Source organism: Pygoscelis adeliae, unplaced genomic scaffold (genome assembly GCF_000699105.1).
Source record: "Pygoscelis adeliae isolate BGI_AS28 unplaced genomic scaffold, ASM69910v1 Scaffold267, whole genome shotgun sequence".
In the NCBI taxonomy this organism is placed as follows: Eukaryota; Metazoa; Chordata; class Aves; order Sphenisciformes; family Spheniscidae; genus Pygoscelis; species Pygoscelis adeliae.
The window spans coordinates 1,907,062-1,921,193 of NW_008825150.1; the positions used below are offsets into that span (position 1 = coordinate 1,907,062).

General features: G+C 39.7%; 1 protein-coding gene across 1 annotated transcript in view; it reads left to right on the forward strand.

Moving 5' to 3' along the window:
* RELN (reelin) overlaps positions 1-14,132 on the forward strand; it is a 305,627-nt gene that overhangs the window by 143,436 nt on the left and 148,059 nt on the right. Inside the window, exons 8-9 of the mRNA XM_009328375.1 lie at positions 4,159-4,255; positions 9,614-9,665. Coding sequence (XP_009326650.1) covers positions 4,159-4,255; positions 9,614-9,665 — 149 coding nt within the window. The remainder of the gene's footprint in view (positions 1-4,158; positions 4,256-9,613; positions 9,666-14,132) is intronic.

The following is a 14,132-nucleotide window of genomic DNA, read 5'->3' on the forward strand; positions in this document are numbered from 1 at the left end:
TGCCAGGGAAGGGCCAGGGAATGGCTGGATGAGAAGAGGTTCAATATAGGCAGTATCTGGAAGACTGTCTAGGTTGTTGAGCACCTGTTCTGTGACCATCTTGCCTCCATGTAACCTCATAAAACTGGTGTAGAGAGTATAAAAAAGGTGCTATATAAGAACTGAAACAGGCCAAACAAGAACAAATCTAGAAAAAATATTCTGTTTAATCCTATGATAAACGATTTAATGTTGAGACAAAAAGGGGGGAAAAAGAAGATGCATAAATTAGTAAAGAAGAGATGCTGTCATTAATGTACGTTCCTGTATAAAACACTTAGTTTTGACAGTAAGGCTGTAGACAACAGGGGATTCAGTACATTTAAAAGAGAAAGACTCTGTACAGAAGCTTGTTGCTGGCTAAACTCTCCTTCCCAACTTGATGCCATGCTTCATCTCAAAGCCTATCAGCACTCCAAACAGCAATCACTTACAGAAGACATACTCTTCAAAGATGACATGAAGAAAAGTTGAGCATGTAAAATCAATCAATAAGAAACAGGTTCCATCACTTCTTCATGGCATATGAGAAATGGAGAGGTACAGTGATATTTCCAGTGGTAAAGAGGTGGAGAAAAGCTTTGTGACAGGAGAGAGAAGTCCTAAAGTGTTTTCCAAATTGCACTAAAACTGTGGGATTAAATTTCAGAAAGATTTATGTTTAAAAATCTCTTGGCAGCTTGAGATGTTTATCTTCTTTATAGTCCAGACATCACAAAAGACATCAGTCAATACAATATCCACAAACTCGGGTATTGTAGAGGGAAAAGAGATGACAAATAGGGATGAGGAAACAGCAGATGTTTCCCCTTCAGCAAAGTGAAGAACAATAGCAGAGAGAGGTGGGAGTCTCTAAGCCAGAGATGAGAGCGATGGCAGGTCTGCAGAGAAGACATCTAGATGAATACGACACAATGTCCACAGTGGCAGCAAGTATTAGCTGTGAAGAGAAAGTTGAAGTGATTTTAACATGCTAAGATTTTAGACCAGCCAGGTGAGAAAGATAATGTAAAAAGCTGCACCCAGCCAGGGCAATTAATACTGTCTCCTGTTTGTATAAATGGAAAAGAAATTAACCTTCCTGTCTGCACCAGGAAAGGAGTAAATTGGATCATTTCTAAACACGTAATACTATGATGATGATCTGAGGAACAGCAGATCAATTATCTTGCTCTTCATGCATTCCTGTCAAGCTAGTGAGCAATTTATTGTCAGAGGTAATGCATTTCAAAGAGTGCACAAAGGTTTGAATCAGGATTACCAACAGCCATCCAATTTCTTATAAGAGTCATCCTAGAAAAGACGAGTGATAATGAAACAGCTGTATTAGAAGGACAGTGTTTCTGGATTTGCAGACAGTATTTCTTACACCACGTTACAGAAGCAAAATAGATGAACTGCTGAATCACTTTGTATTTATTGAAATATGAGAATTACAAAATTAAAATATCCCTTGGATTATGTAGCCTGACCTTTCACGAGGAACTAAATGGTCCCTACATAGTATTCATGGGCAAAGTTTTTCTCCCGTATCTATCTCTCCCTGCACATACCAGGAATTCAGGCATATATTCTGCTATAAAACTCCAAAATGTAGGGGCAGATAATCATAAACAGCCAGAATCCTACACAAATCCAGGTATTCTTCTAGTTTCTGTCCCTCTGTTCTTCAATTACCAGAGTTTAAGGATCAAGTGAAATTTAGATAGCGACAAAACACGTCCTCCGTGAACTCTGTTTCTGTACTGTCTCTTAAACTACAATTTCATTCACTCACACACTTTCTTCTTGCCTTATATTGAGAAATAAAATTATGGGCCGACTGTGGCTTCTATAAGTAAATATTAACTCATGGAAGTGGATAGGAACTACATTACTTTATTACAGGATTCAATTTTTCTGCTTAAATTCAAAATCCTAAATGCCATCAGTGTGAATTGCTAAATGACTTTATTGACATGCTCATACAGGAAAAAAACTCAAGGATTTTTTATGTCTGACTTTGTTTCGGGAGGCGGAGCTGAAACTGAACTTTGATAAAATCTCAGAATAAGGGAGAGATTTGGAAAGTGGGAATAAGGAATTAATCTTTGTCTTCTGTAATGGACTTGGGCGTAAGAAAGCCAGCCCTGTGCTGAATTCATCCAGGACCAACTGGAGAGACCCAAAATAACAAGTGCAATCAATTATTCACCACATCTGTGCATCTGAAAACCTAACATCTATCGCTCAGCAGAGCTTAGCACTCACAGATCTGCAGGGTATTGTATGCCAACCTGAGTTAACCCATTCTGCCAAAAGTTACCCACACTTTGCTGCCCTTGGGAAGCCAGGGGAGTGGTGAGGAGCCCCAGTCTGCTGCAGGAGCAGATCGGGAGGTAGCTCCATTTAGTTAAATGTGTACTTAGTTAATTAATTAATTAATTTAAACATTATTTCTAATCACTACCTGGGTTCACAGCAGCCCATCCTCCCTTGCTCAGACCTTTTGGATGCATGGCCCCTGCAGGGAAAAGCTGTCCCAGTCCCATGGTGTAGCTGACAATGCTACCTGCCTCTTCCTCGGAATGCAGCTGGAGATTTCATTTGTCCTGTGCAGGACCATGGTGGGCTGATGGTTTTCAGATACTCAAGAATAGAAAAATCCTGCTCCAAGCAGTTTACAGAAAGACTTGCAGAGGTTTAACACAACATTTATTAATGAAAAGACAAACAAGCAACATAAATTAGGAAAAGATGTGAAAAAAAAACCAAGGAAATTTGTATAGGAATCAACTATACATTGATAGTATGTATCAGTTATCTATGGTCAACTATGATCATAGATCATCATATATGTTGTCAGCAAGTCCCTATGTTCTTGGGATTTCTTCCTTTCCATCCAATTTCCTGTAAGATCTGCCATCCAGAAAGTAGCCGGAGAATGAAAAGATAGAAGAAAACCAAACCTTTGCATGCTACTGAACTACATCTGGGCTGCGTATATGGGAATGTGTATTTTGGTGACATCATACATCAGAAAGGGTGGCCAAGTCTGAGGCACTCTGTGTGAGAGAAGCCAAAGAAAAAACTGCCTAAACACTCCTTGCCTAAGTCCATTGCACTTAAAACTCTAAAAATACCAGTTATCAAACTACAGATAAAAATCAACAGGAAATAAGAAGGTTTGGAGTGAGTTCACTCTTGCTTACAATGGAGTTGCTCCAGGAGCAAAAGTTTGCCTGTAGGTTTGATGTTAAAGCTGAGCTTTGGATGCCCGAAGGCAATGTTGGTCAGCCCCATTGCAGACAGTTTGTCAGGGGCTAGGAGTGTCTCCAGAATTTTTGGAAGATCTGCTGCTCATGCCAAGAGCTGATACCCTGATCCTCGAAGGTGAGGGAGAGGGCTCTTCCCCTCTGCTCTGCTTTCAGGCCACCCACAAAGTCCTTCATATTAGTTAAGAAATATCAGGAGAGGTGCAATTAGTTGGCTTAGCAGCACTTACCAGCCTCCCTGAGATTTTCTTCATATTTTTTCCCCTAAAATGTGAACAGAGTGGCAACTCTGTGTTACTAGGAATATGGGATATGACAAATACAAATAGAAAGCAGCAGCAGGACCCGTGTTACAGCGGCTCAGCTGTAGGAGCCTCTTGGTGCCCAGTTTCGGGTAGGGTCTGCAGCCTCGAGTCTGCCTTTGGGGTAAATAACCCTGTGGGCTGGAGGGGTGCTGATCCTAACCCTTTCTCCTGAGCTGTTCTGTACGGTAGCTCCGTGATGGTGGGTTTACATATGGTATATCAAATGTGCAGTAAGGATTGTGGAAGAAGAGTAATTTCAGGTAAATTATACATGTAAGAGTTCAGCTTGGTTTCCCATGGTGTGATGTTTTGCAGTCGACAAGCAAGGACACTCCTTTTTGGGGGGACAGTGTGCAGAGAGCAAGTACTTACAAATGGCTTTTTCCAGAGGCAGCTCTAGTGCATCATACGTACATTGCTCTTTACATTCAGCACCATGATAGCAAAACAGTCCAATATGTTTGAGCACCAAGATATAACGGTCTTATTTTACAGCCTGATGCAGTCTCAAACGTACGGTTTCTGATTTCCATTTTAAACACGGTGTGTTCTTCCTGCAGGTCTGAATGCAGTAACTGTGAGGTTGGAGAGCAGTGCGGTGTGATAATGCATGGCAATGCTGTCACTTTCTGTGAGCCATATGGTCCCAGAGAACTGGTAAGTGAAGGCTGGCTCATCTGCCAGGGCTGGGACTGTAGGCTATGAATCGAGGCTGCCTCGGCTGCAGAGGTGTCGGTGTGCTTTGAAAGTTTGGTGTTCAGCAGAGAGGCTCTTAAACAAGGCGATAGGGCCATAGTAGAGCACCCCAGGAACATCCCAGTGTTTTAAACTATAGATGCTAACCAAAGGTTATTGCAATAGTTTGCAGGGGAAAGTCTCTTGTTCTAGCGTGCATCCAAGTTATTTAAAGTATCTATAAAGGACTGGAAAGGCAAGAAAATAAAACTGTGTTGTCAAAGTGGCATCATTCTCTTTTTATTTCTGACAATGAAAAAAAAGACAAGGTTCATTTTTCTTCTCTTATTTTATTGGCTGTGTCCCGTTTTTTCTTGTCGCTGTTGACAAATGTTAATTTGGTTGTAAAACATCACTTGTGAACAATGCATCTTACAGACTTAAATGCAGCCTGGAGCAAGCACCTGCCAGTCTCAGGAAAGTGTATGTAACAAACTGAGTCATGATGAAGGTGACAGAATTAATTTCACTGGGGGGTAGTTTGGTCATAAAATTGCTGTAAGAAACAACATGGTGCAATTTGCATTAACTTGGGATCATCTGGGTGTGGAAAATGAATTGAAAGATATATAACCAATGCCCACATGCTGATGCTGGGCCGCTAGCTGCAATGACATACATAAAATGAGAGTTTTGGAAAGAACTGAAAAATTAAAAGACCAACTCAAAGCCTGTGTAATTCAAAATTAATTTTCATGTTTTCAACAGTCTTCTGAGTGGTGGGAGAGGCTGATTAGAGCTATTTGAAGAGCATACATGGAAGAGGGCCATAAAACAGAAGTGGTTTTGGCCAGGCATCTTCTCTTCATTTCAGACACTGACAATTCTTTTAACAGGGTTAATTTTACATCCTTAACTGGGACCAGAACTCCACAAATGCAATGCAGATGTTGCTGGTGTGGTGACTGAAAGTCATAAACACATATAAAACTAATTCAGAGGTTTTACGGATAAAGGAGAATTTCAGTCATTTCCCTCACAGCCAGCTCCAGCCGGGGAATCCTGACAGGGATGCTAAATTGCTTCTCTGCTACTTTGAATCCTATTTGAATGTACTATGCTTCATTAACTGCCTTGAGAAGACATGCTTTGTTTCATGTCCTGTGCAAAAATGAAGTCACACCACTGGGATATTTTTCCCAAATTTTAAACTCATTTTTAGTTGCAGTATTGAGCATAGGTAGCACTCCTTGAAAAACAATCTATTTATGACATTTAGCAAACCCAGGATCCCAGCTATGAGGGTTTTGAAATGTCATTAATTAGCTGTCTTCTCCCTGCTGATATGTAATTTAGACTATCCTTAGTAATCACAAATTGGCTTCAAAATGTGGTGTTGGACTGCATTTGTCATATTACCATGTGGTAAAATAGCACTACCATGGCATCAGGAACTTGGAAAAATTTATTATGATGCCAAAGTGGTGTGATTAAATAATCAACTGAAAAAATCATCATGCTTATAAACAGTTAGCAGTCTAATAATGGAAGTGTTTATAAATATTATGGCAGTGTTGCAGAAAAATCAAATCCTTCTGAAGGAACATACTAATGGCTTAACATCCTGGATGAGCACAGGACGGTGTCTGTGCCAGAGGTCTGACCTAGTTTTATTTTTTAATATGGACATAGGTTTAAATCCCTATTTTCTTAGAACCAACTTGTTTCTGATTTGTAGTCATGTTCCAACAATTTCCCAACATATCTCTTCCTGTCACAAATTTTAAAACCTGTTTAATTCCTCCAATCATTATGCATTTTTATTCTATCATCTTTACTATTTGAGTCCCATTCCGTCCCTACTTGAAATGGCTCTTGAAATCTCTGTTCCTGTTCATGGCTTCTATTGCCACATTATTGCTTTAAAATACTTAGTCAAGAAGAGTTGAATTTGCAAAATGTATTATATCAACAGCTGTGACAGCTGCTGGTTTGCTTCCTTGACCTTCCTCCCTTCTCCTGACTCCCAGCAGCCGCCTGTTACTGCAGGCAGAGGGTTTTTAATGTTAACTGTGTATGTCTATTGGTGAGAATTTATCACTGGCAAAATGCTGGAAGGATGTATAGCGTCAGAGATGTTGCAAGTGAAGGAAAATAGCTACTAAAGGCTCCCTACCCACCTCTCTGCAGCATCTGAACTTAGTAGTCCTTTGCAGAACTTTGCAAAAAGTTTTTAGTATGTCTAATGCTTTTTTTCTAAAGCATTACTGATATGACTTACAACATAGTCCATTTTAAGTCTACATGAATGCCTCCTCTGTGATAACTGATACATTTAATTTTTGGTGATATGAGCCACTGAACATTGATAAAGGGTTTTGTTTTCAAATGAGAACTTGCACAACATAATTAATTGAGTGTAAACTAATATAATAGGTACTCATAACTCAAGTCAGAAAGTACTTTATTATTTGTCATGATAAATGTGATACCTAATACTGAATTGATCCTGACAGAATGGACTTAAATAGGGTTGTGACTGTATTTTTAAAGGAGTTATATAAATGCAGCTTCCCTGTTTTTGTTTAAAGACTAAAATTACCTGTTAGGAATATTCCAAAGAAAGGAAAACTGTATTTTAAGTAAACATTATGTACAGATAGTGCCAAATTTTCAGGTAGTTTTTAAAGTTGTTGTTTGAGATGAATGTAAATCCTTGGGAATTTGTCCCACGGAATCTGCCTTAGTTCACAGATCATTAATAGCTGTAATAAATTTCCTAAATTTCCATGCACCCTCCAAAAGCACATGTAATCTTGTTATCAGCTAATCTTCAGCGCATTTCAGTGAAGATCCCATTCTTTAATATTTATAAGAAGTTCCCCTCCGTATGTAATATGTATGTAGAAAAAAACCAAAACACACCAAAAACTCATGCCAACTCATGCCAAATAATGCCATCCATTATTTTCAAAGGCATCATTTCATTAATAACTCAATTTGGTGCACGATGGCACTGGAAGAAGTCCAGTCCCTTTTGCTCTTCAGCACCATCGCCTGTCCCCTCCCACTGGAGGGAGAGATGGTATCTGTACGAGCAGTGGTGGGCTGCATGGCAAACCACAGCAGAAAATGAATCCAGGTTAAAACTGACTTGCAAAAGAAAAAGACTATTAGTTTAGCAGAAGTCAACTATTCGAGCTGACTTAACATGTAGCTACCCAAAAGCTGATGTTAGTACATGGAAGGGAATGGAGGGAGCTATCACCTAGAATTTGTTAATCATATACATTTGAATATACATTTGCAAAGATATGGAAATTCTTTTGAAAGTCTCCAAAGACAGAAAAGCCAATACAGGTGACTGAGAGATAACATTTGTTCTGCGTCAATGGAGTCCTAAAGAACAGTCAGAAAACATCTGCATTTAGGACTAGCAGTGTCATGCAGAGATGCACAGGCTAATAAGGGACTTCAGACATGAGAGAGATCTCTCTCACCAGTTTTCATGTTTATCTGCATAGTAGATAATTAAAGAGAGTAGGAATACCTGATAGTGGAAGAATCTCTGCTTTCACTGTGTGACTCGGGGAAATTATGCAGAAATTGCACTGTTCATCATTACAAAATGCTGGTAAAATTGCCTTTGTAATACTGCCATAGTTAATGGGTGCTTGAAAGAATGTAGCATCTTCCAAGTCATTGAGTCTAATCTTTACTTGGGTGCTGGCTTTTTTAGAAAATGACATTTTACTGTTCATGAGCTCAAATGTTTATCTATATTTTGCCGATTACCACTTTTTTTCATTCTTATCTACTATTCCGTTTTCTCTACATCACTCACTCATACAAGCAAAGCAGGAGGATCACTGAAGTCCTCTGGGTGCTCCACTTGGAGCTGCCTCCATGCAGATCCCCAGCTGAGCTCTTGTAGCCAAAGCCTGCTAGCCCCAGGACCTTGCTTCTAGGGCTGAATTTGCTCAGAAGTTTGACTTCTCTGTGGCATATGACGTGGTGCATGGATGCAGATCACAAGGAACACCTCTGATGGAAGAGTCTTTCACTGCTTTCATGGGAAATGACATGAATTATTGGTGCGTAGGATCTGACATGGGAGGACAACTCCAAGGTCTTGAAATCTAGGCTGCAGGCATCGCTGGCAACAATATCAGATTAATCTATTTAAGGTGTTTGCTGTTCCTATTCTTCCAATTAAATGACTTCTTTTATGATTGTGTAAACTTACTGTCTGGCCAGGTCATGCCTTTTTTCCTTTTCTCTTTTGATCTAATGTTGCCATTGTCTTTCAGCTTGTACATTTTTCCTTCTTCAATGTAGCGTCTAAAATCTGCTTATGATGATAAATTATATCTTTGTTGGGTCTTTTGCTAAAGTGAATGAAGCAAACTTTGAGTCTCCTCTTTCTGGGGTGACCCTCCAGTTGGTCTTTCTGCTTGCTAAACAGTTGCAATGATTTTTCAGCTCTTTGTTAAAATAACTAGATCAGGCAGTGCTTATAGGCAGGGCTTCTGCTTTGCTTGTTATGTAGCAGTGTCGTTAAGTCCAACTTTCAAAATGAATTGAAAATAAATAAGTGTCCTTCACAACATTCTAGTGCTTTTTATGTTATAACATTTTCAGGAAAACAGTCCTAATCTGAACTACTGAAATATGGAGGCATTGAAAGAAGGGAGAAAGAAAGGCATCAAAGGAGGGTGGTGTGCTGAATACAGAGTGAGCTGCTCTGTGTTTTCTGCCTGTTTCTAGGTCTTGATTGGATGTCAACAGTATGTAGATGCTACCACAAAATTTCATTGTATATGTTATGCAGTATCACCAAGGTTTTGTTTGATTTGCCATTGAAGACTTAGATTTTGTTATTCCCTCTTAATATTTCATTTTATTATTTCAGGTTTACTTGATGTTATTTTTATTATTTATTTATGATCATTCTTGTTCTGTGCTGGGAGAAGTAAGTGAAAACCAGTCTGTATATACAGATTTATACTAAGCTGACCATAGACCACAAGGTTCACTTTTTCAATCTTCTAAACACTGGTCAAGCACCAGTGTTTCACATAAATGTGCTAAGTTTGTAGACATTCATACAGTAAAAGAAAAAAAATCCAGCTTTGACATATGATGAGATATCAATAATCGAAATGACATAACAGAAATGTCCATGATCATTCAACCTGAAAGGGTTGGCGATTAATGGTTTTATGCACCGGAGATCTAGGTATCCAGAGAGTTTCGATGCTTTCAAAGAAAAACAAGTGATGAATGTATTGTTTTGCTGATCTAACATGACCTCTCTGCTGTTTGCTTTTCTTCCTGTAGACCACCACTGGCCTTAACACAACTACTGCATCCGTCCTTCAGTTTTCCCTTGGTAAGTTTAGCTCACTCTTTCACCTGAGAAAGTGTAAAAAGTCATTGCTGCAAAGGAAAATGGCCCTCAAGTTCAGGTTTACCCTTCTGGTCAATGTTCCACTCGACATGAGGGATTAAAAAAATCTTTTAAAAATTGCAGCACATTTATTCATCTCCTAATCTAGAGCTCCTAATCTAAACTTTGGAAAGGAGCAACTCCAGTAGATACTCTGATGACGGGAGGCATAGTCATGTCTGGCTTTTGGGTTTTTTCCACTTATTTATAGCCTGACAGATAACATTATAATCTCTTGTTCTTTCTCTGAAGTGTGATTACTGTTTCTAAAGAATGAACTTTTTTAACATTTTAAACCCTTTATATATTCCAAGTTACAGCTGGGTAGTGCTGTTTTTAACACATCTGTACAAACAGAATAGGTAGGGCAGACCAAAACTAAATGCTATTTAGTTCATATTATCAACAGCATGGCTGTATGCTGTATTACTTAGAATACCTGCTGTAAGTTATTGCACATTTTCACTGTGTAGTTGTGGCTATAAATAATGGCAGAAGTTGTGGCTTGGGCTGAGGGCAAATTGGGAACACAATTTGTTAACTCATATCTCAGTGTTCAAAATATGAAGGAAAAATGTTTTTATGATACAAATGTTTCAATAAAAAAGCAAGAAGGAAATGTAGCCTGCTTCCTCTGTGGACCTCTGGATATGCGTTTCCAAATCATATTCCTATTTTTAAAAAAGTAATTCTCCAAAAGTATCCCAGCAGGGGTGTGATTAAACTCTGGAAATCTCAGCTGGAAATAAGAGCTATCAGGTAGCTTGGCAAGCAGCTTGGTTTTTTTAATGGATCGGAAATCAAAATCCTAGAAGGCTCAGAAATACATCATTTAAATTTGTTTTTAACTGAAGTTGTTCATTTGACTATTTGAGGTCATCATTACCTGTCACCCTGCAATTGACAGCAATGTTAATAGTTTTAAGGATTGGTATCTATCCTTTTATTTTGAATTACTGTTTTTAAAAAGCCAGCAAAATATATCCATTCCTAAACTAAATTATTGCATAAATATTGGGCACCTCCAACGAAAACCAGCCTGCAACTACCCTGCAGTTTCATTCAGCCAGTGAAAGGGGATGAGCTTACTTGATTTGCTAGGATGTGTTGCTCGCCCACAGAAGCCCTCCCACCTTTGGCTGTGCCCAAGGGTAGGTGACTTTTATAATGCTACAAGTTTGTGATGATGGAGGAATTTCGCTTTTCAGGAAAATTTACAAAAATATTCTATGGATTATTCTCACAGTGACCCAGAGTGGTTAACAGCCATATAACCTGAATGGGTTGGTAGGTAAACATTTGCTGTCACAGCTTGGTGGCTAGTGTTTGCTGCAGGTGAACTGCAGAAGGGTGCAGGCTCCCAGAAGTTTCAAAATTAGGCTTAAGATTTCACAAGTAGCCTTTGTTCCTATGAGCTGGGGAAGGTCAAATAAAATAAGGGTAAGAACAGGCTGAGTAGGCGTCCTGATTTTGGCTGGGATAGAGTTAATTTTCTTCCTAGTAGCTCATACAGTGCTGTGTTTTGGATTTAGGATGAGAATAATGTTGATAACACACCGATGTTTTAGTTGTTGCTAAGCAGTGCTTACACTAGTCAAGGACTAGTGCCCTGCCAGCGAGAAGCTGGGAGGGGGCACAGCCAGGACAGCTGACCCAAACTGGCCAAAGGAATATTCCACACCACACGACGTCATGCTCAGTACATAAACTGGGGGGAGTTAGCCGGGGGGCGGTGACCGCTGCTCAGGGACTGGCTGGGCATTGGTCAGCGGGTGGTGAGCAATTGCATCGTGCATCATTTATTTTGTATATTCTTTTATCATTATTTTTTTTTCCCTTCCTTTTCTGACCTATTAAACTGTCTTTATCTCAACCCACAAATTTTACTTTTTTTTTCATGATTCTCTCCCCCATCCCGCTGGGGGGAGTGAGCAAATGGCTGTGTGGTGTTTAGGTGCCTGCTGGGTTAAATCACAACAGTAGGAAATACCCTATATGACAGGATTGTCATGAATATATGGTAAGAATACCTTAACCTGTACCAGTAGGAACTAGTAAAATCCCCAGTATGATGGAGCAGGAGAGGGGTGGATGCATATCTGAGTAAATCAAATTTCAGCCTGAAGTTCAAAATGTATCACATTTCCCCATGTGCCTATGTTAGGTTTGAAATACAGTGCAGATTGGTTTTGTAACTGATAAAAACAGGCGTGAGCTGGAGGACTGCTGCTGAGCTCAGCAGTACTTGGCTTTCGAATCATAAATCTAAACTAGGCATTTGCCAGTTTCCAGCTTATTCCCAAATGTCCGATTTAATCATAACCCTATTTAGGGATTCATCCAAGGGAATTGCCTTTTTTTAAAGAATGTTTAACACCTTCTATCAATCACGGAATAGCTTAAGCTGTAATCTTCTGGGGATATCTTTACATTAAATTCGTCACCTAGCTTTAGCCACATTCAAGTGCACATCCTTTGATTTCTCTCACCACTAATTATCAGATGGAATTTTGTATTTGCAGGTATATAAGCAGATGAGGACTGGGAAATGAAGAAAAAAAATGGTCCTGATTTCACCATAAATCCCAGATCCTTTTAAACTGTGTGGTTGGGAAGGGTAACACCCTAGTGAATTTTTCATTACTTGATATTCTGTGTAGTTTCCTTCATGTACCACCTATTCGGTAGTCTTGCCCTTTAAAGGGCAACGGGGTTGAAAAGGAACACTTAAGATGAAGGCTTAATTAGGATGAAAAGGTAGTTAGTAAGGCCTATTCAGCACATAGGACAACATTAATGGGTAGTATCCTTTCCGAGTGAGAGCAACTTTGCCACGCAGCATTCAGTCAGAGCCACCTGGAGCTGGTGGCATTACCTTTTGATCCAGGGCAGGGGAGGTGTTTACATTCATGCTCTCTGCCCAAGTCTGTAGAAAATTTCAATTACTTCAGATGTCTTAATCATCCATGATTACATTTCTCCAAGACCAAACACTGACATATGAAAGACAAAGTCTAGCAGTTTCCTTAATGTTCAGTGGGATTGTTAATTGAGATATTTAAAGCAATGCCTTTGGGCTTTCTCAGGCAAGAACATCTAATTCAACAGCTTGGGATTGCAGGATATTGCACAAAAACCTCCGGACTCAGCTGCCACACAGCGTTAGTCTGGTGCATTAGCTGAAATATTCTCTGTTTCCCACTTCAAAGCTCAGGCTTTTCCCCTTAGCTACTTCCCTGAACTTCTCCGGGGATGAACACGATCTGTCATTCGCGTAGGCCACTATGATGGAAAGTGACTTGTAGTACGGGGAGATTAGCAACTGAGCTAAGCACAGAGAGACCCATGAAATCCCATAAGGAGAAGAGGAAAGGCTTTAAGGGAGTGATGCCAAGGTGTGAGGTGTGCAAGCAGTTCTGCTCGTGCGTTGTTCCTTGGGTGTCCTCTTCAAGCATATGCTCCCGTGGCTGTGGTGCATGTGGGCTGTGCATGCTCTGCGTGGGGCGTTCAGCATTGGCAGGCTCTTTCCATCCCTCCTTCTTCCGCAGTGCCTCTGAGTCAAACACCAAGCTGAAGCTGAAGGCACCGTGATCAGTACCAACACTCAGCCTGGCCTCCAGGGCAGGCGCTCCTCAGAGCGGTGTATGTCACAACGTGAAAATTGTTAATGGAAAATATTACATTACCTTGAAATACTTTGTTCCATAGCCGACATCTTAGTATTGCTAGATCACTTTTGGCTGTTAAACAATGTTTGAAAATGGGAATAACTTGACAAGGAAAGCTCCCACTCTTCAGCTTTGTTGTGTAAAACGAACACTCCTCTGAGAACAGCGTGACTTTGACAGTATCATGTACTGGGTAAATACAAAATGTTTGTAAGGCAGGATCCTACTTTAAAATTGCTTTCCCTTCAACTTTTATGCCATTATCACAAAGATCCTCTGTCATTACTAGGACAAATTAGCAATTCTCCCTACCTCCCCCTCATTTTCTAAAATAATCTAAACCCCCTACTATTTTATATTAAACCAAAATTGATTAGGGCGGACGGGTTTTCTTTTAAGTTAAAAAATATCTTCTGAGAGGGAAAATGTCTTCAAACATTTCAAACATTTGGCACTTCAGCTCCATTTTTTAAAGAACAAGCCATCAGCCTTGCAAACAAAGAACTAGCCAAAGGTCCAAAAGGTTTTTTGCTTTATTTGAAGAAAAAGCTTGGACTTGGACTCTCACTTCCACAAAATCATGATAAAGAACTTTTGGGAAAGTTGGGTTCCCAAATCATGCAGATTTTACTTTGGGTCAGTCATTAATCCCTACTTTCAGACAACCCCAAAACTACCTTTCTAGGCAAATACATGATTTGCAATTTTTTCAATTTTATTTTAATCATAAACCATCTTTCCC